General features: G+C 39.8%; 1 protein-coding gene across 1 annotated transcript; it reads right to left on the bottom strand.

Moving 5' to 3' along the window:
* Positions 1-12183: 12183 nt before the first annotated feature.
* LOC306978561 (E3 ubiquitin-protein ligase TRIM8-like) lies at positions 12184-27357 on the bottom strand. Its single transcript, XM_079577189.1, is given in 7 exon segments — positions 12184-12518; positions 12520-12887; positions 14291-14406; positions 19227-19492; positions 21273-21368; positions 25267-25524; positions 26971-27357. Coding segments are annotated over 7 exon segments (1764 nt in total). The 5' UTR covers positions 27304-27357; the 3' UTR covers positions 12184-12191.
* Positions 27358-27981: the final 624 nt, after the last annotated feature.

Raw genomic sequence — 27981 nt, 5'->3', positions numbered from 1 at the left:
GTCACTCAGAAAAGGTGTTACTTCGAAGTCAAACACGATCTTAACCTTTTACCGCCCGCCTGAACCAAATGCATTCTGTCCTCTTTGGCCATTAGGTCTGTGTAACACCTCATTTGAAAGCTTTGAATTATTATTTTTTGTCACATTTTTGTTGAGTTTTTGTTAAAAAAAAATTGTTGAGTTTTTGTTGATTTTTTTGTCACTTTTTGGTTGAATTTTTGTCACATTTTTGTTGATTTTTTGTCCATTTTTTGTTATTTTTTGTAATTTTTTTGTTGATTTTTTGTTTAATTTTTGTCACATTTTTGTTGAATTTTTGTCACTTTTTTGTTGAATTTTTGTCACATTTTTCTTGATTTTTTGTTATTTTTTGTAATTTTTTTGTTTAATTTTTGTTTAATTTTTGTTGATTTTTTGTTTAATTTTTGTCACTTTTTTGTTGATTTTTTGTCACATTTTTGTTGATTTTTTGTCATTTTTTGGTTGAATTTTTGTCACATTTTTGCTGATTTTTTGTCACATTTTTGTTGATTTTTTGTTTTTGGTTGAATTTTTGTCACATTTTTGTTGAATTTTTGGTTGAATTTTTGTTGAATTTTTGTCACATTTTTGTTGATTTTTTGTAATTTTTTGGTTGAATTTTTGTCACATTTTTGTTGAATTTTTGGTTGAATTTTTGTTGATTTTTTGTCACATTTTTGTTGATTTTTTGTAATTTTTTGGTTGAATTTTTGTCACTTTTTTGTTGAATTTTTGTCACATTTTTGTTGATTTTTTGTCACATTTTTGTTGATTTTTTGTAATTTTTTGGTTGAATTTTTGTCACATTTTTGTTGAATTTTTGGTTGAATTTTTGGTTGAATTTTTGTTGAATTTTTGTCACATTTTTGTTGAATTTTTGTCACTTTTTTGTTGAATTTTTGTCATTTTTTTGTTGATTTTTTGTCACTTTTTGGTTGAATTTTTGTAATTTTTTTGGTTGATTTTTTGTAATTTTTTTGTTTAATTTTTGTCACATTTTTGTTGAGTTTTTGTCATTTTTTGGTTGAATTTTTGTCACATTTTTGCTGATTTTTTGTCACATTTTTGTTGATTTTTTGTTTTTGGTTGAATTTTTGTCACATTTTTGTTGAATTTTTGGTTGAATTTTTGTTGAATTTTTGTCACATTTTTGTTGATTTTTTGTAATTTTTTGGTTGAATTTTTGTCACATTTTTGTTGAATTTTTGGTTGAATTTTTGTTGATTTTTTGTCACATTTTTGTTGATTTTTTGTAATTTTTTGGTTGAATTTTTGTCACTTTTTTGTTGAATTTTTGTCACATTTTTGTTGATTTTTTGTCACATTTTTGTTGATTTTTTGTAATTTTTTGGTTACATTTTTGTCACATTTTTGTTGAATTTTTGGTTGAATTTTTGGTTGAATTTTTGTTGAATTTTTGTTGAATTTTTGTTGAATTTTTGTCATTTTTTTGTTGATTTTTTGTCACTTTTTGGTTGAATTTTTGTAATTTTTTTGGTTGATTTTTTGTAATTTTTTTGTTTAATTTTTGTCACATTTTTGTTGAGTTTTTGTCACTTTTTTGTTGAGTTTTTGTCACATTTTTGTTGAATTTTTGTCAAATTTTTATTGAATTTTTTTCACATTTTTGTTGAATTTTTGTCACATTTTTGTTGAATTTTTGTCACATTTTTGCTGAGTTTTTGTCACATTTTTGCTGAGTTTTTGTCACATTTTTGCTGAGTTTTTGTCACATTTTTGCTGAATTTTTGTCACATTTTTGCTGAGTTTTTGTCACATTTTTGCTGAGTTTTTGTCACATTTTTGCTGAGTTTTTGTCTCTTTTTTGTCGCGTTTACATCCTTGTTTTCTTTTCATTTTTTGTGGCTGTTTTGGTGCTTTTTTCCCAAGAAGCTTTTTGATTCGGGTAAAGCCAAACTGGAGAAAATGTGATCCGTTCAGGTGGGAGTTAAGAGGTTAATATAGAAGCTGCAGTTACACGTAAGACCTGAGGTGGCAGTAGTGAGTATAAAATGGCTAACTTGCATCTAGTGTCTTTAACCGAGCGCATTTTCTCCACTTTGGAATTAAAAACACATGACTAAAGAGCATAGACTGTATATATAATGGACAGCTTCTCCGTTTACCATAATGACCTCGCTCGAGAGGGAAATCATGGCGGATTTACAGACTCTGCCCTCCCCAGCTTGGTGACGCGGTGGCTTATGGGATGGCACATAGCTCCTAATCACTGGTTAGTTAGCCCCAGAGGTCCATATGCTAAAGTGGCTATGATAGTTAGCATTGAGGCTCCCCCCCCAACTCTTTCCTAACGGACAGCCCAATTCGAATGTCCCGTCCGAAACCAGTAAATCTGTAAGCGGTCTCACGCCAAACCGGATGTGCGTCAGCGTCCGCCATGATAAGAAGCTTCCGTATTGGTCTGTCGGTTAGGAAGGAGTTAGGGAAATGCTAACTATCATAGCCACTTTAGCATAGGGACCTCTGGTGCTAACTATCATAGCCACTTTAGCATAGGGACCTCTGGTGCTAACTATCATAGCCACTTTAGCATAGGGACCTCTGGTGCTAACTATCATAGCCACTTTAGCATAGGGACCTCTGATGCTAACTATCATAGCCACTTTAGCATAGGGACCTCTGGTGCTAACTATCATAGCCACTTTAGCATAGGGACCTCTGATGCTAACTATCATAGCCACTTTAGCATAGGGACCTCTGGTGCTAACTATCATAGCCACTTAAGCATAGGAACCTCTGATGCTAACTATCATAGCCACTTTAGCATAAGGACCTCTGGTGCTAACTATCATAGCCACTTTAGCATAGGGACCTCTGGTGCTAACTATCATAGCCACTTTAGCATAGGGACCTCTGGTGCTAACTATCATAGCCACTTTAGCATAGGGACCTCTGATGCTAACTATCATAGCCACTTTAGCATAGTGACCTCTGGTGCTAACTATCATAGCCACTTTAGCATAGGGACCTCTGATGCTAACTATCATAGCCACTTTAGCATAGGGACCTCTGATGCTAACTATCATAGCCACTTTAGCATAGGGACCTCTGATGCTAACTATCATAGCCACTTTAGCATAGGGTCCTCTGATGCTAACTATCATAGCCACTTTAGCATAGGGTCCTCTGGTGCTAACTATCATAGCCACTTTAGCATAGGGACCTCTGATGCTAACTATCATAGCCACTTTAGCATAGGGACCTCTGGTGCTAACTATCATAGCCACTTTAGCATAAGGACCTCTGATGCTAACTATCATAGCCACTTTAGCATAGGGACGTGTGGTGCTAACTATCATAGCCACTTTAGCATAGGGACCTCTGATGCTAACTATCATAGCCACTTTAGCATAGGGACGTGTGGTGCTAACTATCATAGCCACTTTAGCATAGGGACCTCTGATGCTAACTATCATAGCCACTTTAGCAAAGGGACCTCTAGTGCTAACTATCATAGCCACTTTAGCATAGGGACCTCTGGTGCTAACTATCATAGCCACTTTAGTATAGGGACCTCTGATGCTAACTATCATAGCCACTTTAGCATAGGGACGTGTGGTGCTAACTATCATAGCCACTTTAGCATAGGGACCTCTGGTGCTAACTATCATAGCCACTTTAGCATAAGGACCTCTGGTGCTAACTATCATAGCCACTTTAGCATAGGGACCTCTGGTGCTAACTATCATAGCCACTTTAGCATAAGGACCTCTGGTGCTAACTATCATAGCCACTTTAGCATAGGGACCTCTGGTGCTAACTATCATAGCCACTTTAGCATAGGGACCTCTGGCGCTAACTAACCGGTGATTAGGAACTATGTGCCATCCCATAAACCAGTGGTTCTCAACCTGGGGGTCGGGAGAGAGACAAATTTGGGGGCGTCGCCAGATCATTTAGATAAAATAGCCATATTTTCATTAGCATATAATCTAATTAATCTAATATTTTATTGTAGCATTTGTTTGCTATTTTACCAGAGTGCCATTATTGGTCGTAATTTGATTTTTTCTTTGTTTTTTAAATATTACGTCGGCTAATGTTCCTATTTCTCACGGTGTGACCCGAGCGGACCCCCTTTAACTGTTGGGGTCACGGCTCCAAAAGGTTGAGAACCACTGCCAAAAGCCACTGTACTGTCGGTGATGTCACTTCCCCTTCCCCTGGGTAAGGACGGTCGAATTGGGCGAATGCTGCTGAAGCAAACGTTCACCGTGAAATGCCTTGTGTATGAATTGTGCTCTACAAATAAACTTTCCTATAGGCCGTAAAGTCAAGAAGCTTTCAACACGATCCAAACACATGAAGAAGAAACCAAACATCTTTCTTACCACTTTTATTTGGACCCTCTTTCCAAATGTTCTGCCATTTCACAAAATATTTCCAAAGAATTACCTTGTTGTTTTCCGTTCTCCCCGACTTTCCCCCGAGCTTCCCTCCTTTCCTGCCACAACTTTAATTCATTTTACAAAAACGTTATGCAAAAAACTAACTCCTTGGTTTCCTTTACACTGCATTCGATCATTTTTTTTTCTTTTTCTCTCTTTAAATCCCCGGTTTTTCCCCCCGACGAGCGTCCATTTTGCTTAAAGCCGCGATCGAGTCCCGAGACTTTTCCTTTTTTTTTTTTTTTTTTTTTTTTAAATGTGCTTTAACCGAGAGAGGAAGTTCAAGTTTAGCATCTTGGGTGGGGGGGGGGGGGGGGGGGAAACACGTCCAGTCCCCGTTTCCTTTCAACCCAAAAAAAAAAAAAAAAGGAGGAAAAAAAAAAGTCAATCAGCTGAGTTTTACTTTGAAGAGGAAGCAACAGGAAGTCCCCCGTTTTGTTTCGGGAAAGGGAGCGCTTGGAGACGAAGAGTCAGTTTGTCCCGAGTCAAAAGTCCACGAAATCCTCCAAAAAACAAAACAAAAAAAAAAGATAAAACTAGACGTCCGTTTTTGTTTCCCTAAAAGGCGAAAAGGGAAAGTGTGGAAGAGCGTTTTTTCGTATATTTTTTTTTTTTTCCGTGTTAAGAAAAAAAGGAAGTGCAGAAAAAAGGGGACAGACATTTTGAGAAAAAGACAAGTCGGACATTTTCCACAAAAAAAAAAAAAAGAGATCGAAACATGAAAACAAAAAGAAGTAAAACGGGGCGGTACGTTCACACGGGCAAACCTCGCGATGCGTTCGAGAGCAGAATGATGTTCGGTGAAGCTAATTTAGTTCCATTCTAGCCTCTTTAAACTCAGATTTTTCGATGATAATAAGTCGTACATTTTCAGCTCAGTCACCTCTCCGTTGTAAATCATATCACCAGTGTTGGGGAGAATACTTTCAAACTGTATTCGGTTACAGAATTCTGCGTAGAGTCCGTGAAACTGTTACCATGGAGATCCGCCATGTTTGGGGCTGTTAGCATAACTTTCCCACAGGCTAACGGTTGGTAACTGGTATTTTTCCCACCTGAAAATACCGATTTACGAGCTTTCCAGGCACAGGCGCCGACTCAAATCTTTGGGCGCCCAGGTGAATTTGCCCTAATTACAAAATGATTCGGTAAATATCGGCCGAACCTGTAAAGCCTCGACTCCATTTTCTGCTCGTTTAGCTCCTCACGTAGAGCGCCGGGCTCCCGACCACGAGACTGCGAGATCGGTCCCACCCTGATTCTGAATTACAGTATTTTTTGGGACTCCACCCACATAAATCAGCGCCCATGGTTCCAGGTGATTAAACTAAACAAAACGGCTAATTCTACAACAGTTAGCTCATACGATGCTAACGTTTTATGAAAGTTCCTCCAAACCGGATATAACTAAAAACACACGACATGACGTTATGTTGAAAGAACAACTTGTATTTAGTTACAGAATACTGCATAGAGTCCGCGAAACTGTTACCATGGAGATCCGCCATGTTTGGGGCTGTTAGCATAACTTTCCGATAGATACAGACGGCATCTCGTCATAGAAGGGGGCGTGGCTTTGCCGAGGGGGAAAATAGGATCTTTAGAGAAACACAATTTTCAACCCTTAGCCATTTTCTGGTGGAATATCAACTTATTATTTATCAACTTTTTTTATTTATCACATAAATAAAGTCCAGTGTAAATCGGGCCCATATGGATATTTTCTCACTGCACATTTTTCAGTAGAAGTGAAAAAAACGGCAGTTGTAGCTAGCGCTAGCTAACTGCATTAGCCCGATGCTAACATGTAGCATCAAGTTAGCATTCTCCGTTATTTATGTATTCATGGGCTGTTGAATCACTTCACTCCTCCCCATGTCGTTGTTTTTTTTCTTTAGTAGAAAAGTATATTCATAATTCAGCATTTGTTACAGTAGTTTTTGAATAATTAGAGAAAATTTACATTTTTTCCAAATTGTTTTCCCCCTTAACTGTTTTCAAAAATGACCATATATGGGCGATTCCAGAGATGCCGTCTGTATCTATAGGCTAATGGCTGGTAACTGGTATTTTTCCCACTTGAAAAATACGACCTCAGAGCAGCTTTTAGGCCATAATCCTGAAAGAATAATCATCTACAGGAAGAAATGACTTAAATCTAACCCTTATTAAGAGATTAAATCTGAAGTTTGAGTGGATTTGGTCTGGCCTTAGAGCAGATACAACCTATTCTTGCCAATGGAAGCACAAGTTTTGTATCATTTCAAGTGAAAAAGAAATGTTTTTTTTACAGTAAAAGTTAATTCGTTTGATTTCCAGTGGGATTTATATTTGTTCGATTGTCATTAGTGTTTTTATCTCAAAATATCTTCCCACGGCTCATGCTACCAGAGCCGTGGGAAGATGTTTTAGTTAGGGGGTGCTGAGGGACAAAATTTACTAACTCCTGCCTGAACCGAGAGCATTTTCTCCAGTTCAGCTTTACCCAAATCCTGTAGGCCAGTGTAACGCCTCATTTGAAAGACCTACAAAACTAAATTGATCTTTTTCCTCACATCATCAGATTTTTTTCCCTCACTTTTTTGGTCAAATTTTCATAACTTTTTTGTCACTTTTTCGTCAAATTATTCGCATTTTTTTTGTCAAATTCTTATCACTTTTTCGTCCATTTTTTCTCAATTTTTCGTCCATTTTTTCTCACTTTTTCGTCAAATTTTTGTCATTTTTCGTACATTGTTTGTCACTTTTTTGTCAATTTTTTCTCAATTTTTTCTCAATTTTTCGTCCATTTTTTCTCACTTTTTCGTCAAATTATTCTCACTTTTTTATCAAATTTTTGTCATTTTTCGTACATTTTTTGTCCATTTTTTGTCAATGTTTTCTCACTTTTTCCACATTTTCATCCTTGTTTTTGTCTCAGTTTTGTCGCTATTTTCACACCTTTTTTCCAGAAGCTTTTGGACTGGGGTAAAGCTGGAGAAAATGTGCTCGGTTCAGGTGGGAGTTAAGGGGCTAATATTGCCTGCAGTTCACAAACTATCCAACGGGGGGGGGGGGGGGGGGGGGGGTGCTGCAGCGCCCTCAGCACCCTGGGTTCCCACGCCCTTGAATGCTACAACACCTAGCTCATACGATGCTAACGTTTTCTGAAAGTTCCTCCAAACCAGATACAACTAAAAACACACGACATGACGCTATGTTGAAAGAACAACAGTAACGTTCACGTCACTGAAGCTGCGGTTTTGTTGCAGTTTTAACGTTAGCTGCTCCTCCACCGGGGGGCGCCGTTACTGTCTTAACCTCGTATACGAACTCGGTCTGGAGCTTTCCGAGTTTACAAGTTACATTAGTTAAATCACCTAGACTTCCAGACGAGATGAAACGTTAGCATCGTACAAGCTAACTGTTGTAGCATTAGCCGCTTTGTTTACATACGGGTTTAATCACCTGGAAGTGGGAAAGTTACCAGTTTCCTAGAACGCACCATAACATCAGCTAAAAACAGCATAAACAGTGTTCTGCTACTTTGTCCAATCAGAGCACTGTATTCTGAATACTTCAAATATACTTTCATGTCAATATGCATAGTAGTTATGCATAAATGCGGCATATTATTAATAACATGTTGCTTATACCGCCTGTTTTAACTTATTTACTATTAATTAGGAATGGAAAAAACACACTTTCAGATAAATATCCGTAACCCAGAACGACAGAGAGCATAAGTTTTAATATTTTCTTTCTTATTAATGTTATGAATATGAAGTTTAATGACTGAGTACTGCGATAACTGCATTCTAAAAACCCTCAAATGAAAAAGTAGCTTTACCTGAATACATTTACTCATAATGTGTGTATTCTGTTACTACCCAACACTGCACATTTTACCAATACTGTATCTTCTTTTTGCAGTAATTAATCTGCCGTCGATACGTTTGGAGACTTTCCTGAGTGGATTTAAATGGTTTGGAAACTGACCCGTCCGTCTTCTGCTTTAGCTCATAGTTTTGAGGCTGATGTTGCATTTATTTAGCCTTGTTTTGACCCAATTTAATGCAAAAGTTACAGACAATGGACGACCAAAGCATGGCCTCTTCCTACTTAATCCCAATCGGCTTCTCGCTAACGGATATCAGAGTTTAAATCTTCAAATATCATCAACCTAAAAAGTGCTCAATGTAAGAGTTCCCGAGCAAAGTGCCGTTAGATCGATGCCTTAAAGCCACACTGCGGAACATTTCACCCACTCTGTGAAGGCTCCGAAGTGAAACGTGAATTTGTCCATGTGTTTGGTTCGTTTTAAAGCCGTGTAACGCAAACTCCGGACCAGCAGGTGGCGCTGTGCAGACGTGCTGTCAATGCCACTGGTTTACAACAAGGAAGAAAGTTTGTCCGCGTCGTCTTCGTGTTTTAAAAGCTGCAAAGTCACTTTTTTAAACGTGTTTGTTCTGCTTTGAATACTCAAGTATTTATTACAGGAAGTACTCAGTACTTTTATGTAAGTACTACTTGGGTTTAATCCTGGTTTAGTCCTGGTTTAGTCCTGGTTTAGTCCTGGTTTAGTCCTGGTTTAGTCCTGGTTTAGTCCGAGTTTCAGTCTGTACAGTAGCTTTGACAGTCTTTCCTCTCGGTTTAGTCCTGGTTTAGTCCTGGTTTTGTCCTGGTTTAGTCCAGGTTTAGTCCGAGTTTCAGTCCGTACAGTAGCTTTGACAGTCTTTCCTCTTGGTTTAATCCTGGTTCAGTCTGTGATACGGTCCAGGTTTAGAACTGGGTTAGACCCAGTTTTCACTGAGTCCTTGGGTTTAGTCCAAGTTTAGTCCAGGTTTAGTCCAGGTTTAGTTCAGGTTTAGTCCAGGTTTAGTTCAGGTTTAGTTCAGGTTTAGTCCAGGTTTAGTTCAGGTTTAGTCCTGGTTTAGTCCAGGTTTAGTCCAGGTTTAGTCCAAGTTTAGTCCAGGTTTAGTCCAGGTTTAGTTCAGGTTTAGTCCAGGTTTAGTTCAGGTTTAGTTCAGGTTTAGTCCAGGTTTAGTTCAGGTTTAGTCCTGGTTTAGTCCAGGTTTAGTCCTGGTTTAGTCCAGGTTTAGTCCAGGTTTAGTCCAGGCTTAGTCCTGGCTTAGTACTGGTTTAAATCTGGGTAATCCATGTTTCGTTCAGTCCCCGGCTTAGTCCTTTTTAGTTTTGTCCTGGTTTTGACTTTGATTTCAGTCTGTGCTTTAGTCTGGTTTACTTCTTGGTTTAGTCCTGGCTTAGTCCGAATATAGTCCAGGTATATTCCAGGTTTAGTCCTGGTTTTGTCCTGGCTTAGTCCAGGTTTAGTCCTGGTTTAGTCCTGGTTTAGTCCAAATATAGTCCTGGCTTAGTCCAGGTATATTCCAGGCTTAGTCCAGGTTTTGTCCTGGTTTAGTCCTGGTTTAGTCCAAATATAGTAGTGGCTTAGTCCAGGTTTAGTTTCAGGTGTTGTCCTGGTTTAGTCCTGGTCTAGTCCAAATATAGTCCTGGCTTAGTCCAGGTTTAGTCCAGGTTTAGTCCTGGTTTAGTCCTGGTTTAGTCCTGGTTTAGTCCTGGTTTAATCGTGGTTTTGTCCAGCTTTAGTCCAGGTTTAGTCCTGGTACAGTCCTGGTTTAATCGTGGTTTTGTCCAGGTTTAGTCCTGGTTTAGTCCAGGTTTAAACCAGACCAAACCAACCAAACCTCTCCCTGGTCTAGTGCTTGTTAGTTTCGTCCCGGTTTAGACCTTGACTTCAGCCTGCTCTTTAGTCCGGTTTACTTCTTGGTTTAGTCCACACTCAGTCCGCGATACGGTCCGAGTCTAGACCTGGTTTAGTCCTGGTTTAGTCTTCACAGTAAACGCAGTGGGTGGAGAAAAGTCTCAGCACGTCTTCACTTGCAACATAAAAACCACCGAATCACGGATTAAAGCCGGTCGTCACGGAGACCAGATCCCGACACAGACGCCTTTTAAAGACTAAGAACGTTCCGCAGTGCGGCTTTAATCGTAAAAATCTGAATCGCCGCTCGTTTAGTTTCTTTTTTTTTTTGCTCGTGAACGTACCGCCGGCTCCCCCCCCCCCCCCCCCCTCACAGACATGACAATGATATAAGACATTATTATTATTCGCTATCGACTAAACGCCGGCCGAAAACGCTGTTACTCGAAAAGGAAAAAAAAGAGGAAAAAAATCATAAATAAACTCTCACCGTCCGGCCGTACAGTGTCAGCTTGTGCCAAAGTTCATCCAAAAACAGTTCGTATGACAATGTTTTAAAAAATATACAGACACAAAATCAAAGACAAAACGGTTGTACCCTGCCCCCGAGCGTTAAGAGTGGATAACGGTGGGAATACGGCGTGCGTGTGTGTGTGTGTGTGTGTGTGTGTGTGTGTGTGCGCTATTATTTGGTGTCTCTAACAATTGGCGTGCAAATTAAAATGTAGTTACTTTACGCCCTTTGTTGTTCCTTTTGTTTTGTTTTTTTAGTGCTGCAAAGTGCTCGTCGAATCGATCCCCCCGCCCTCCTCCAAACGCCATAAAGTAACCACATTTTTGCACGTCGCCATTTCGTCCGCTGCAAAAAGAGAAGAGAGAAGAAAGAAAAAGGGAATTTCTAAACGATTTTGGTTCAGGCTCGAGTTCAGAGTCGGGAGGGAGTGAGTGGTTTTCGGTCGGTCTGGAGACGTTTAGGATCCACCGGGGTCGAAGAAGGTCCAGGGACAGAGTTACAGGAAGTGACTTGGTTGTCATTTTTGCCCAATTTTTCTTATTTTTTATTTTTTCACATATTTTCCCCAATGTTTCCCATTTTTTTTTCTTATTTTGTTTTCGCAATTTCTTCTTGTTTTCCCAATTTTCCCCCCAATTTTTTCCCATATTTTGATTTTTTGTTCCCCAATGTTTGCCCAATTTTTTTCCCCCAATTTCCTCTTGTTTTCCCATTTTCCCCCCCAATGTTTGCCCAATTTTTCCCATTTTTCTTTCTCAATATATTCTTTTTTCCCAACAATTTATTGCCATATTTTCAAATTTTTCTCCCCAATGTTTGCTCAATTTCCCCCCCTTTGTTCCCTATTTTATTTCCCCAATTTCTTCTTGTTTTACAATTTCTCCCCCCAATTTTTTTCCATATTTTAATGTTGTTTTCCCCAATGTTTGCCCAATTTATCCAATTTTTTTCAACCAAATTTCTTCTTGTTTTCCCATTTTTTCCCCCAATCTTTTCCCATATTTAATTTTTTATCCCCCCCAATGTTTTCCCAATTTTTTCTATTTTTCTTCCCCAATATGTTCTTGTTTCCCAATTTTCTGCCATATTTTAATATTTTTTGCCCCAATGTTTGCCCAATTTTTGTTCTTATTTTTTGCCCCAATTTCTTCTTGGTTGTTTAGATTTTATTTTTTGGCCATAGAGGCCTAGATTAGACCAATGTTCTTTACCCCACTGGCAAAGAAAATGACCTGAAATAAGGATGAAATGTACTGAAACATCAAATACAATGAGAATTTAGATTATTTTGCTGAAATTGAGACATTTAGACTAATGTAGTTAATCACTTTTTGCAGTGTTTGAGTATTTCTGTATAAAATGCTCAATCACTTTCTGTTAAGCTTTAAAAAATATTGTATTGGGCATTAAAACAGCATTAAAAATCCTTAAATTTGACTGTAATGATCATACACGGCAGACCTGAAGTCCAAACCACTCAAACCCTCCGTTGCTCTGAACTCCGCCCGTCCCGCTGGCCCGCGGGCCGGCTGTTTCTGCAGTGTTAACTGGTGACGTAGTGCTTGGTGGACGGCTGCCCGTACAGCCCGTAGAAGTCGGCGTGTCTGTGAGTCTGCGACGCGTCGATCCAGTCGCGCACGGCCAGTCCCTGCATGGTGGGCGCCCCGGACGCCAGCCCGGGCGGCGGCGGCGGGGGCGGGTAATCCTGCGCGCTCACCCAGGGGAAGGAGCCCGAGCGCGGGTACGGCGGGTGCCCGCGGTGCCCCGACACCGACGGCACCCCGGAGCAGTAGCAGTTATCCATGGTGCACACCAGGATCTTGCGGCCGCCGTACTGAGGCAGCTGCGCCGAGTGCGAGGAGCCGCCGCCCGCCCCCCCCGCCGCCGCCGCCGCTGCTCCCCGGGAAGTGGGAGGAGCCGAACACCGACCCCGAGTGGTGATTGGACGAGGAGGTGGCGGGGTCGTTGATGCAGGGGGGCGGGGCCAGGGAGGGCGGCGGCTGATTGGCGGACTGGCCCTCGCCGGAGGAAGAGGAAGTGCCGAGGTACGGCTGTTTGGACGCGGAGGAGGCGGAGTCTTTGTAGCTGGTTTTGTTGCCGTTGGAGGAGGAGGAAGCCGAGGAGGATTCTGGGAAGGCGGAGGAGTGCTTGCGTTTCTCGGCGCCGGAGCCGGAGCCGTGGGCGCCGCTCGGGAACGAAGCCACGGACTGGAGGAAGGCGGAGGGCGGGGTCAGAGGCGCTGGGAGAGAAAACACAAGCTGGTTTTAGGAAAGACGCATTTGTGAAAATGGATTTAGCGACGGGACAGTAGGGGGCAGCACTGCAGCTTCAGCTCATCAACTCAACACCGTCACACAGAAGAATTATTTTTAATGTTGATGAACTGTTAGAGGCGCGAGGGTTAAAGCAGAACTAAGTAACTCATGCCCCTAGAGGCCATAAGCGCAACTGCAGGTGTCGTAGCAAGTTGCGATTTTTTTAACCCCTTAACTCCCACTTGAACCGAGCACGTTTTCTCCAGTTTGGCTTTACCCCAATCCAAAAGCTTCTGGACAAAAGCTGTGAAAATAGCAACAAAACTGAGACGAAAAAATGACAAAAATGTGACAAAAAAATGACAGAAATTTGACAAAAAAATTTAAAAAAAAATTGACAAAAATTGACAAAAATGTTACATAAATGAGTTGAATACCCAACAAAAAAATGATGGAAATTGACAAAAAAATGGAAGAAAAAATGACAAAATGTGACCAAAAAAATCACAAAAATTTGACAAAAATGTGATAAAAATGTGACAAAAAAAAGACAAAAAAAAAGACAAAAAATTGATAAAAAATGTACGAAAAAACAACAAAAATGTGATAAAAATGTGACCAAAAAAAAAAAAAAAAATTTGAGGGAAAAATGACAAAAATCTGACAAAAAATGACAAAAAAAAATGACAAAAAAAATGACACAAAAAAATTACAAAAATGAATTGAAGATCCAACAAAAAAATGACAAAAAATGACAAAAATGTGACAAAAAAATTACAAAAATGAGTTGAACACCCAACAAAAAAATGATGGAAAAAACGTCTGATGACGTGAGGAAAAAGATCCTCTCGGTTCAGGCGGGAGTTAAGAGGTTAACCTATTAATTGTCCGTGAGAGTAAATATACGCTGACAGAAAATCCAATTACACAATGGAAATATTTTTTTTCACTCAAACTTGGCTGTAAATACTGTTTTAAGTGGTGCTAGCCCGCAGTTAGCTTTGCCCGTTAGCCTGTTAGCTTCTTCTTCGTGATTCTATTAGTGTGTATTGGTGGCTCCGGTCCGGTGGCAGCCAACTTGCAATTGTGGTTTTCTGGTCAGAGACACCAGGGGGAGATGAAAGACCAAAAATCCTGAAACATCCCTTTAACACTTGTATTTCCCCCAGAGAGACTACGGAAAGGATTTATTACGGTAAACACGTTACACAGTTCTGCTTTAAAAGGTTAATGCACCTATATTTTTCCTTTGACTTATTTGGATCAATCCCTTCATTAAAAGCTCTGACTCGCCGCTGTTTCCTGATTGCTCCTGGTCGACTTATTTATGAAGGAAAAAGAGGAAGAGCGATAATAAAATAAATGATAAATAACTTCTGAGACTTACTTTCCAGTGTTCTGCGGAGGCTCTTCTCTCTCTTGGAGATCTCCGACAGGAACAGTTTGGAGTTGAGGTTTCCCACTTTGTAGGGAGGGAGGCTGCTGCCCACGCACGCCTGAGACCTGCAACCCGGAGACAACACTTTCATAGAGTTCTCATATAAAAATAAGGCATAAAAATGGACAAAATTGCCTATATTTTGGGTGCAACAAAATCGAAATAACGGATTGAGCCAAGGATGCACCGATACCACTTTTTCTAAAGCGATACTTTGATTGAAGTACTTACCGAATACCGAGAATACAGATTAATTAGTGAATTTACTCATTTACATTTCCTTAAGTAAAGTAGGCGACACTTTAAGAGAAGTTGTATCAGATTTTTTTTTCATTTTCATTCAATATTATTTTTTATTTTTATGTTTCTGTCCATTACAGACGGAACAGCTCATGTGCTTTATTCATTTAAGTATTTTTATTTAACAATAGTATTGAGATGTTACTTATTACTGCAGATAAATGGTCTCTTTTCTCCTTTACTTCAGCTCCGTGTGGATTTTCTCCTGTGTTTGTAGTAACTTATCCAGTAGCTTCAGCATTTCATTGTTTTGCTGCAGCTCATTTTCCCTCAATGCTGTATGTCTTTATTTTTGATTTTCTAGTAGTATTTTTTAGTAGTTTTTAAGTAGTTTTTAGTCGCTGGGTTAGTTTTTCAGATGAATAAACCCCTGGGCATAAAACGGCGTCAGAATCACCAGAACTGTTAGCCGCGAGTTAGCAGCTAGTTAGCAACATTAGCATCATTAGCCTGTATGTTGTAAACACTGCAGATGTTTAGCTCTGGTTAAACACAGCACAGACTCTGATTTAGAGAGCACAGTCTGTAATAAAGTCAGCTCTATGTGGATTATTGGATTTACACTAAACCAGGGGTGCCCAAACTTTTTGTCTCCGAGGGCCAAAATGAAAAAGCGATGTCAAGCACGAAAAACACATGTAACTGCAAATTATAAAGTTACTTTATTTTATTAACTTTTTCTTTTTTCAATAGCCTTTGATTGATGAGCATTTGATTCTATCTATGCAAATAACATGCTATATTAAAACAAATGGTAGCTATGGACAAAGCCTTAGTTTTAGTAAAACAAAATGAACAATTGTAGCAACAACAGTGTTTCCTTAACTTTGCGAAAGGAGCGAAACAGCGCCCCCAATTTGATGCTGGTGGTCAAAAAGTGTACTGCATCCATATTTACCATTGAGAATGAATGGAAGAGAGTTAGTATTAACCACGCAGCGCAAAAGTAGGTCACTCTCTGGTGGGCCAACAGAATTGTTTTGGCCCCACTTTGGGCACCCGTGCACTAAACTATTCTCCAGTTTGTTGCTATTTTCGCTGCGTCCTGTAGCAGCGCCAGCCACACGTCAGGTGGTGTCGGTTTCTGGTATCGGGACCTCATGAATGAGTACGAGTATGAGTACAAGCAGGTGGTATCGGCCCGATCCCCGATACTGATATTGGTATCGGTGCATCCCTAGATTGAGCCAGATTAAAATGTGTAGTTTTGTTTTAGTGACATATTAGTGATATGAGAAAAATCTATAAAAACTCAAATTCCGCCTTGTTTTGTTGGGTTCAAAGCTGAATAAATAAAAAGGCTTGGAATTGGACATTAAAGGGGTTAGATGCAAGTTAACCATTTTATACTCACTGCTGCCACCTCAGGTCATATGTGTAACTGCAGCTTTTATATGAAGCTCGTGCATGACGGCACTTCAGATCCAAATTAACACCTTTCTGAGTGACAGTGCAGGATCTAAGAGGCCGTTGTGGTGACCAGGTCTGAGCTCATTCTACACATTAGGACATGGCTGGAACATTTAGGGGGAGGAAATTAGATCATTTTACAATTTTTAAACTCTGTATAGTCTCTTTAAACCAGTGTTTTTCAACCACTGTGCCGTGAGATATTGTCTGGTGTGCCTTTGGAAATTATCCAATCTCACCCAGTTGTTTTTTTTTTTAGACAAATGCATTATTATCCACGAACAATGTACTGTTTTTGAGTGTCTATGCTGTCTAGTGATCGGCAGAGTAACCATATTATACTCTTCCATATCAGGTAGTTAGTGAGACTATGCGGTTTTCCTAGTGAAGACACTTTGATGAGAACATTTTCTGCTCGTGGTGGTGCCTCGTGATTTTCTCAATGAAAAAAATGTGCCTTGGCTCAACAAAGGTTGAAAAACGCTGCTTTAAACAATCCCTCTGAAAAAACCCTCATAATATTGTTAAGTTTGGAGTGTAGGAGCGACTGTAAGGTCTGATCCTCATTCAGAGAAAACAAGCCCTGAACGCCTCTTCCGCCGCTCTTTTCTTAGTTTGCAGCTCTCCGGAGGAAAATGACCATATTTGGATTATCTATTATCTAAATCTGTCAATATTTGTGAATAAATACCCGTGTGAAAGGCGTTTTTTCAAAGCGGTGGAGATGCTACTTCCTGGTTACCTCCGCCTCAAAAAACATCACACAATAAACATCACACGGGGTGAGTTTGGTCATGTTTATCCTCTGACATGAAAACTAAGGGAGGAAACTAGATCAAAATCTCCACTTCGACCAGTGTGTGATAAATCCATACTTCCACCTGCCGCGCCTCGCCTTAAACCCGCTCAGAGCGTGGCCGAGCTGAGTCCGTGGGGAATCGCTCGAGACTGACTTTTGATGAATTGCTTCGCTTTGTCCCTCCATAATATTTCAGCAGGGAAAGAACTAATCGCGTTTGTTTAGCGCCTGGAGCCACGTTAAAGGCGCGGGAGGAGGACAGAGGGCGGGTTTGTCGTCTGTCTCAGAGTTACTGTGCGGGTGAGTGGGGAACGTCACAACTTCATGTCTGGATTTGGTTTCAGGCATTGTGTATTTCTCACGTCAGAGTTCTTTCACCTGTTTTTCAGTCGTATCAAAGCTCTATCTAAGGCAGGGGTGCCCAAAGTGGGGCCCGCCGGGACAATGAGGTTGGCCCGCCAGAGAGTGACCTACTTTTGCGCCGCATCTGGTTAATACTAACTCTCTTCCATTCATTCTCAATGGCAAATATGGATGCAGTACACTTGTTGGCCACCAGCGTCAAATTGGGGGCGCTGTTTCACTCCTTTCGCAAAGTTAATCCCTCAACTCCCGCCTGAACCGAGCACATTTTCTCCAGTTTGGCTTTACCCCAATCCAAAAGCTTCAGGGAAAAAGGTGTGAAAATAGTGACAAAACTGAGACGAAAACAATGATGGAAATGTGACAAAAAAAGTGAGAAAAGATTGACAAAAAAGTGATGAAGAATTGATGAAAAAGTGGCAAAAATGTCACAATAATGTCACAAGAAATTGAAAAAAATGGCAAAAATGTGACAAAAATGTGACAAAAAAATGACAAAAATTTGATAAAAAAATGACGAAAAAATAAAAAAAAATTTGACAAAAAAAATTGACGAAAAAATGACAAAAAAAATTGCAGAAATGAGATAAAAAATTGACAAAAAATGACAAAAAAGTTACAAAAATGAGTTGAATATCCAACAAAAAAATGATGGAAAAAAAATCTGATAACGTGAGGAAAAAGATCCTCCCGGTTCAGGCGGGAGTTAAGAGGTTAAGGAAACACTGTTCTGGTGTCTTGGTATTTGTCCGTCATAGAACGTTGTAGCATCAACTTTCCCATTTTTCCAAACTTTATTGCAAAGGACGTTGACATATATGACTTCTAAAATAATTTATGCTGAACTGACACTTTCAAACTGGTCTAATATGGCATTTCCTTTGACTTAAAGAAATGAATGAGGTAAAGTCACTGTAGGTAGTGCAGGTACAGGTGGTGTTGTTGCACTATGTTGCTACAATAATTGTTTTTTTTCTACTAAAACTAGGCTTTTGTCGCATGTTATTTGCATAGATGGAATTAAATGCAAATGTATACCAGAAATGAAAATAAAGTAACTAGTATTATTTGCAGTTATATGTGTTTTTTTCGTGCTTGACATCGCCGTGTTTGGCCCTGTTTTGGCCCTGTTTGGCCCCTAAGCCTGTGAAAGTCCAGAAATGACGGTGTCTTTCAAATGCAGTGGAGTAAAAGCTAGGGCTGCTCGATTATAGAAAAAATAATAATCACGACTATTTTAGTAATAATTGAAATCACGATTATTCAAACGATTATTTGTTTCCTTAAAAAAAAAAAATCTTTATTTTATTTATTCATTTTTATTATTATTTTAAAAAACAACTATGGACTACATTTTCTTTGGACAATAAAAACATTTTTTTTTATATGCTCACGTTTCTAAACTAATCCTATAGGGACACCTGCCCCCTGCTGGCCAGCCCTCACACCTGTCCAACAGAGCCGCGCGGCCTGATGACATCATCACTCAGCGCTAATGTTTTTATGTCAAACCAAAGCCTGAGCCTTTAGTGAAATACGAAGGGAACAGAAACAATCATCTCAGCAGCATGAAGTAATAAGAGTTTGTTTGAGCTCCGTTGATCTGCTCCTGAAGAAGAGTTTTAGACTTTTCTACTAAACAAAACCAGTGTCTGAGCAAAGGATGTCGAGGCTTCAAAACAGCTGTTCTTCTTTCAGCACAAGGTGAGCTCTTAACAGTGGCGTTATCTCAAGAGTTAGGAATAAAAATATGAGTACGATATAATCTACAGTTCTGTCAGGCTGTGCTGGTGTTTCATCTGATCAGACGCGTCACAAAAACCGAGCAGGACGGACTTTTTGCGCGGAGGGCATCCTTAATAATCGTTTGTTCTCGATTATGCAATTTTTGTGATCGTCTAGTGTAATAATCGAAATCGTAATCGAATTTCGATTAATTGCACAGCCCTAGTAAAAGCAGAAATACTCCTCACAGAAACACCTCCTCCTCCTCCTCAGCGCTGCAGCACTGACCTGTCCGTGAGGATCTTGACGGGCTTGGTGTTCTTCATGAAGCCCAGCTGCTCGGACTTGTCGAAGGCCGTGTTGATGGAGCTGAGCAGCTTCTGGGCCTCGTGCCGCTGCTCCCCCAGAGCCAGGACCTGGGCCGAGTTCTCCTGACAGAACCGCGACTGCGCCCGGTCCAGCGCCTCCAGGGTCCGCACCAGGTCCTCCTCCAGCAGCTGGTGCATCCGCTGGTACTGCAGCCGCACCTCCTCCTTCAGCTCGCACACGCGGTCCTGCAGGGGGCGCCACAGGGGGACACACAGAACTGTTAGCTCCTCATTAGCAACACCGTTAGCTCAGTGTTGCTAAGGAGCAGAGCCGTGGGAAGATATTTTAGGGGGTGCTGAGGGATAAAATTTACCCCCAAAATACTTTTTCTGTGCATAAATCCTATTTATTAACCTCTTACCTCCAGTTCAGCTTTACCCAAATCCTGTAGGCCAGTGTAACGCCTCATTTGAAAGACCTACAAAACTAAATTGATCTTTTTCCTCACATCAGATTTTTTTCATCACTTTTTTTGTTGGGCAGTCGTCTCATTTTTGTCAAATTTTCGTGACTTTTTTGTCACTTTTTCGTCAAATTCTTATCACTTTTTCTTCTAAATTTTTCATCAAATTTTTTCTCCCTTTTTTTTTGTCAATTTTTGTCATTTTTTTGTCAAATTATTCGCATTTTTTTGTCAAATTCTTATCACCTTTTCATTCATTTTTTCTCAATTTTTCGTCAAATTTTTATCACATTTTTGTCACATTTTTGTCTTTTTTTGTCAATTTCTTGTGACATTTTTTGCCACTTTTTCATCAATTTTTCGTCACTTTTTTGTCACATTTCCATCATTGTTTTTGTCCCAGCTTTGTTGCTATTTTCTCACCTTTTTTCCAGAAGCTTTTGGATTGGGGTAAAGCTGGAGAAAATGTGCTCGGTTCAGGTGGGAGTTAAGGGGTTAATATTGCCTGCAGTTCACAAACTATCCACCAGGGGGTGCTGCAGCGCCCTCAGCACCCTGGGTTCCCACGGCCTTGCTAAGGACACTCAATCTCCTATTCTCCTGCGTAAAGGTCGACTGATATGCACCGCCGATGTTTTTGTACCAGCAGGGGGCGCTGTATTAGGTGCACAGGGCTGATTCATGTGTTTGAAAGACAAAACTCAGCAGGTGTTTTTGAGGGGCTAATGTCAGTGGAAACCATGTCTCAGGCTAGCTGATACCATAGAAATCTATCTCCAGAAATCGACAACACTCTGGATAGCTAGGAAATGAGGCCCTATGTCAAAAATCCTGAAATATCCCTTTAAATTAACCCCTTAACTCCCACCTGAACCGAGCACATTTTCTCCAGTTTGGCTTTACCCCAGTCCAAAAGCTTCTGGAAAAAAGCTGTGAAAATAGCAGCAAAACTGAGACGAAAACAATGATGGAAATGTGACAAAAAAGTGACGAAAAATGTATGAAAAAGTGGCAAAAATGTCACAAGAAATTGACCAAAAATTGACGAAAAAATGACAAAACTGTGACAAAAAAAATTACAAAAATGTGATAAAAAATGACTGAAAATGTATTAAAATATTGACGATAAATGTGACAAAAAAGTGACATAAATTTGATAAAAAATGACAAAAAAATGACAAAAATGCGACAAAAAAAAATACAAAAATGTGATAATTTTGTTTTAAAAATGACCAAAAAAATGACAAAAAAATGACAAAAAAATTAATAAAAAATTTATGAAAAAATGTGACAAAAAAATGACAAAAAATGTGACAAAATGTGACAAAAAAATTACAAAAATGTGATAAAAAATGACATAACATTGATAAAAAATGGACAAAAAAATGACAGCAGCCTCATATTTGAACAACGGTTATGTTTTGATTTGTGCTGACCCGTTAAAGCCACACTCTTCAGAAAGTTAAAGGGACTAGATGCAAGTTAGCCATTTTTTTCTCACTACTGCCACCTCAGGTCACACGAGTAACTGCAGCTTCTATATTAAAGTATGTGAAACGCACCTCGACGACGCATTTGTCCGAGTCCAGTTTGCAGAGCTGCTCCTCGATCTCCTGCACTCGCTCCTCCACCTTCTCCTGCTGCCGCAGCAGGGATTGCTGTGGAGACAAAGACGACAAGAACGGGTAATGAATAAGTCCTTTACAAGTGAAGTAATCAGACACAAATATCGGCTTGTTTTTGTTGTTGTTAAAGCCCTGAAGTTTAGTCTCTGTCTGCACATGCGACCTGTGCCTCCCACACAGGAAATGCCCATATTTGGATTACAGTGTCAGGAAAAGAAGGAAGGAAGGAAAGAAGGAAGGAAAGAAGGAAGGAAAGAAGGAAGGAAAGAAAGAAAACAAGAAGGAGGAAAGAAAGAAGAAAAGAAGGAAAGAAAGAAGGAAAGAAAGAAGAAAAGAAAAAAAGAAGGAAAGAAAGAAGAAAAGAAGGAAAGAAGGAAGGAAAGAAAGAAGAAAAGAAGGAAAGAAAAAAAGAAGGAAAGAAAGAAGAAAAGAAGGAAAGAAGGAAGGAAAGAAGGAAGGAAAGAAGGAAGGAAAGAAAGAAAACAAGAAGGAGGAAAGAAAGAAGAAAAGAAGGAAAGAAAGAAGGAAAGAAAGAAGAAAAGAAAAAAAGAAGGAAAGAAAGAAGAAAAGAAGGAAAGAAAGAAGGAAAGAAAGAAGAAAAGAAAAAAAGAAGGAAAGAAAGAAGAAAAGAAGGAAAGAAAGAAGGAAAGAAAGAAGAAAAGAAAAAAAGAAGGAAAGAAAGAAGAAAAGAAGGAAAGAAAAAAAGAAGGAAAGAAAGGAGAAAAGAAGGAAGGAAAGAAGGAAGGAAAGAAAGAAGAAAAGAAGGAGGAAAGAAAGAAGGAAAGAAGGAAAGAAAAAAAGAAAGAAGGAAGAAGGACTTCCTGGAAAACTACAAAACGAGACCCGGCCAAACGTCACAAAAGAAACATCGTAAGGTTAAAACACGACGTTATGGGGGAAAGTTAGTTAAAGAGCCGGGCCGTGAAGTGACCGCTCAGTGGAGTTATTAAGTTTAGATGAGGTCGGTCCTGTCCCGAGCAGGAAATACTGGGTCTGTGAGTCACGCAGGACGAGGGTAACCATTACCGCTCCGCCCCGGCCACAGGGAAGGGGGGGGGGGGGGTAAACCGACACGCCGCCGATGCCAATACCCGCCTTAACCGAGTGCATTTTCTCCTGTTCGGCTTTACCCAAATCCAAAAGCTTCTCGACCTGAGTGTACAGCCTATAGGCCAGTGTAGTGCCCCATTTGAAAGCTAAGACCTACAAAGTGACCCTGCAGCTCCATCTGCTGTGTGGTTGATCAGATTTTCAGATCAGATCTTTATTATCATTATGATGCATCAAGATCCATTTTATTTCAGGTGGATTTTGTGTTTTGGAATGTGTACGTAACCATGGATACGGTTCAATCCACAGTAAAGGCGCTACGCTAACCGCCCACGCATCCGCCGGGTCACGGAAAGGTCAAACACGTAATAATATCATACATAATATCAACATTTTTTTAAACATACAAGTTGCACCTTTAAGAAACACGTATTCAAGGCCAGTTTTAATTTGATGTTAATGATTTTTATGGCATTAATTTTCGCATTACTTCATCTAATGCTTTTAAAGGCTAACGTATGTGCTCAATGTATTTTTCCTATAGCCGTTAGCATTAGCCTCAGTCATCGCAAATTCTGAACGATCCACATGTTCACCTCTGTACGGAAACACGACGGGGACAAAGCTTCTTCCTCATGAGTCACTGGTATTTGACAGTACGTCTGCACAGCGCCACCTACTGCTCTGGAGTGGCACTGTCAGGCTTTTACAATGTAGCCGGCTGCATGTATGGTTTGACCCCAAAAAACAACTGCAAAACTACAAAAGGTTTTTCAATGGTTTTCTGTAGTATCAGGTGTGCTTATAAACATACTAAAAGTCTACCAAAATCTGACCACTGGAAAGGTCTAATTTTCAAGATGGCGTCCAAGAGGGTGGCGAGATCCTTAAAATGCCCATTACTCCTTTATTATTCATCCTGGACAAGTCGTTTTGGTGTCTAACCCCATGTTTTGGGGGTCTAGGAATCCAATGGGCTTGTTCAAATTGTAGTGACACATAATTATGATATAGAAAATCGTTGACAAAGACTCTATAGATTGAAATGAGTACAATTACAAAGTGAGGTTAGGTGGACATGGACTTTTCACTTTGGAGCCTTTACAGAAATGTAGAAAGTTCGATTCTCAAAACTCTTCTGAAGTTCAGCACCGGAGTTTCTTTGTCTGCAGTTTAAGAACCGCCGCAGTTTCAGAGCCTGGACGTTTAATGGCCGCGTGTATCAGCTGCAGCGGAGTCGCCGAAATGGCCGTTTTGAGGCAGAGCTGTTTCTTTTTTTTTTTCCTCATGTGTTGGAATGACAAACAATGCGGAGGAGGCAGGAACAATGAGGGGCTCTGTGCGGCTCTTATCTGCCCGGCACAGGTGCATCCTCGCTGGGGAAGGCCGCGGCCGACAGGGGGGGCGGCTCTGGAGGGGGGAGCGGGGGGGAATCAATGCACGTTAAATTAGGCTTTCAAGGTCCTCCGTGAACCGGTTTAGACCTGGTTATTCCTGGGTCGGTTAAGTTAGTGTCACAATAAGGGCTTTATTCAGGGTTTCTCTGTGGATTCACTTGGGAAGTTTGATTTGAACTCCAAAAAACAAGGCAAGTCTTTGGAACTAATAAATATACTGTATAGAGATGCACCGGTCCAGCTGTTCTGCTTCCGATTTTCCGGGTTTGAGTTTCTGCCGATATTCGATATTAAAACCTCTTATCACCCGCCTAAACCAAATGCATTCTGTCCTCTTTGGCCATTATATAGGCCTGTGTAACACCTCATTTGAAAGCTAAGACCCACAAAACTGATCTTTTTCCTCGCATTGTTGCTGTGTTATGTCACCTTTAGTATGTTTTATTTTTGTCACATTTTTGTTGAATTTTAGTTGAATTTTTGCTGAGTTTTTGTCACATTTTTGTTGAAGTTTTGTCACTTTTTTGTTGATTTTTTGTCACTTTTTTGTTGAATTTTTGTCACTTTTTTGTCACATTTTTTTCACATTTTTGTTTTGAATTTTTGTTGAATTTTTGTCTTTTTTTGTTGAGTTTTTGTTGAATTTTTGTCACATTTTTGTTGAATTTTTGTCACTTTTTTTGTTCAATTTTTGTCACTTTTTTGTTTAATTTTTTCATTTTTTGTCACATTTTTGTCACATTTTTGTTGAACTTTTGTCACTTTTTGTTGAATTTTTGTCCATTTTTTTGTAGAATTTTTGTCACTTTTTTGTTCAATTTTTGTCTCTTTTTTTTAGTTTTTGTCACATTTTTGTTGAATTTTTGTCACATTTTTGTTGAATTTTTGTCACATTTTTGTTGAATTTTTGTCATTTTTTGTCACATTTTTGTCACATTTTTGTTAAACTTTTGTCACTTTTTGTTGAATTTTTGTCCATTTTTTTGTTCAATTTTTGTCTCTTTTTTTTAGTTTTTGTCACATTTTTGTTGAATTTTTGTCACTTTTTTTGTTCAATTTTTGTCACATTTTTGTTGAATTTTCGTCATTTTTTTGTCACATTTTTGTTGATTTTTTGTCACATTTTTGTCACTTTTTGTCGCGTTTACTTCCTTGTTTTCTTCGCATTTTTTGTGTCTATTTTGGTGCTTTTTTCCCAAGAAGCTTTTTGATTAGGGTAAAGCCAAACTGGAGAAAATGGGATCAGTTCAGGTGGGAGTTAAGAGCTTAATATCGGATATCGGCAGATGCTCAAGCCCTCAGTATCGGCATCGGAAGCCAATAAAAAGCAGGATCGGTGCATTTCTAGGTAGCATTAGCACATCGCGGCTCTTAGCTTCAATGAGCTGCTCTGTTTCCTCACATTGACGTCAGTAAATCTACAGCAAATGAAGAATCTTTGTTCCCGTAAATGGAGCTGGACGATATAACGCTTGGCTCCTCACCCGGATGTCGTTGCGGCGCAGCTCCACGTCGCTGACCGCGTGCCCGTGCGTGGGGTGGCAGCGGGCGAAGCAGCAGTACTGGCACACGGCGGTCTGCTCGGCGTCGCAGTGGTACAGCCGGTACTCGTCGTGCTGCGGGCAGGTCCACGACTTCACGGCGCCCGCCTCCACCAGCAGGTGCCCCAGCGCCGAGCAGGGCTGCTGCAGGTGCGTCTGGACGTGCGACTGGCAGCAGGGGGCGTTACAGCGCAGGCACACCTGAGGGGGAGAGGAAGAAGGAGTCAGAGGAATTATGTCTGTACAATGTGTCAGGGCTGAAGCGGGACAGCAGGGGGCGCTTTCATTCACCTTAAAGGGATTTTTCAGGAGTTTTGACATAGGGCCTCATTTCCTAGTTATCCAGAGTGTTGCTGATTTCTGTAGATATTTTTTTTTGTAATTCATGCAGTTCTTATGTTTGAAGAGTTTCGTGGCGCTAGGCTAACGCAAGGCTAGTGCATGTCTATGGTATCAGCTAGCCTGCATTAAAAACAGTGTGACCTGAGGCAAATCACTTATAACACCAGACTAACCATATAAATGTCTGTGTCCATAGAATCATGTTTGGAATATAACTGACCTGCATCACATGAATGATCGCATTTTGAGGGACTATTTTCTAGCAGATCACTCCGCCGCCGCGTAGCTTATACAACCACGAAGCTGATGCTGCTCAAATATAAGGTATTTTAAATGATTCAATGGACACAGACATTTATATGGTTAGTCTGGTGTTATAAGTGATTTGCCTCAGGAGCTCTGTGGGGCAGGTCAGACTATTTTTAACCTCTTAACTCCCGCCTGAACCGAGAGCATCTTTTTCCTCGCGTCATCAGATTTTTTTCCCAGCATTTTTTTGTTGGGTTCAACTCATTTTTGTAACTTTTTGTCATTTTTTGTCACATTTTTGTCAATTTTTTTTGTCATTTTTAATCATTTTTTTTGTCATTTTTTATCAATTTTTTTTGTCATTTTTAATCTTTTTTTTTGTCATTTTTTATCAATTTTTTTTAATTTTTTGTCACATTTTTGTCCATTTTTTTGTCATTTTTTATCAATTTTTTGTCATTTTTTTATCAATTTTTTGGTCAATTTTTTATCACATTTTTGTCATTTTTTTGTCATTTTTAATCAATTTTTAGTCATTTTTTTTAATCAATTTTTTGTCATTTTTTTGTCAATTTTTTGGGTCAAATTTTTTGTCACATTTTTGGTCAATTTCTTGGGGCATTTTTGTGACATTTTTGCTACTTTTTCATCAATTTTTCGTCACTTTTTTGTCAACGTTTTCTCCCTTTTTTGTCACATTTCCATCATTGTTTTCGTCTCAGTTCTGTCGCTATTTTCACAGCTTTTTTCCAGAAGCTTTTGGACTGGGGTAAAGCCAAACTGGAGAAAATGTGCTCGGTTCAGGTGGGAGTTAAGGGGTTAATGCCGGCTAGCTGATACCATAGACATGCACTAGCCTAGCACTAGCGCCACGAAACTCTTCAAACATAAGAACTGCATGGATATCTCCAGGTATCAGCAACACTCTGGATGACTAGGAAATGAGGCCCTATGTCAAAAGTCCCGAAACATCCCTTTAAGTCAGGGTTGTTCAGCGTTTAAAGGTCTCGGTGTGTCTCATAGATAAAGCATTAGAGATCCCGCCTCCTCCGTTACCTTGACGGCGGGGAGCGGCGGCCCGCGTCTGCACAGGATGCACTGCAGCGCCGGGGTGGACGCCTTCTCCACGCTCAGGGCGTTGTACTTCTCCACGATGTTGGACAGCTTGTGGTTCTTCTCCAGGCTGGGCTTCTGGGAGTAGCCGTGGTTGCACTCGGGGCAGCGGGTGAGCGAGGTGTCCTTGGCCCAGGCCTCGCTGATGCAGCCGCGGCAGAAGTTGTGCTTGCAGGGCAGCTGGATGGGCTCCGAGAAGACGTGCAGGCAGATGGGGCAGATGAGCTCCTCCTCGAAGCAGTTCCTCCAGGACTCGGCCAGGTCCGGGGACGTCATGGCGCCGCAGAGAGGAGCAGGCAACGCTGTGGGATTAAAGAGCAGGGGGTAGGTGACGTCACAGCGTTGGAAACAGACTTTAAGCTCTTAACTCCCGCCTGAACCGAGAGGATCTTTTTCCTTCACGTCATCAGGTTTTTTTTTCCATCATTTTTTTGTTGGGTATTCAACTCATTTTTGTAACTTTTTTGTCATTTTTTGTCTTTTTTTTGGGTCAAATTTTAGTCAAATTTTTTTGTCAAATTTTTATCACATTTTTGTGATTTTTTGCAGTTTTTTTTTTGGTCATTTTTTGTCAAATTTCTGTCATTTTTTCGTCATTTCGTATTGAACTCATTATTGTAACTTTTTTATCACATTTTTGTATTTTTTTTGTCATATTTTAGTCATTTTTTTGTCGTTTTTTGGTCACATTTTTGTAATTTTTTTGTCACTTTTCGTCAATTTTTTATAATTTTTTTGTCATTTTTTATCACATTTTTTATCACATTTTTTATCACATTTTTGTAATTTCTTTTGTCACATTTTTTATCATTTTTTTGTCATTTTTTTTATCACATTTTTGTCATTTTTTTGTCCTTTTTTCGTCCATTTTTCGTCCATTTTTTATCATTTTTTGTCATTTTTTTTGTCACATTTTTGTCATTTTTTCGTCAATTTTTTGTCCTTTTTTTGTCC

Source organism: Gobius niger, assembly GCF_951799975.1.
Source record: "Gobius niger genome assembly, chromosome: 19".
Lineage (NCBI taxonomy): Eukaryota > Metazoa > Chordata > Actinopteri > Gobiiformes > Gobiidae > Gobius > Gobius niger.
This window is presented reverse-complemented; position numbering and strand designations above follow the sequence as displayed.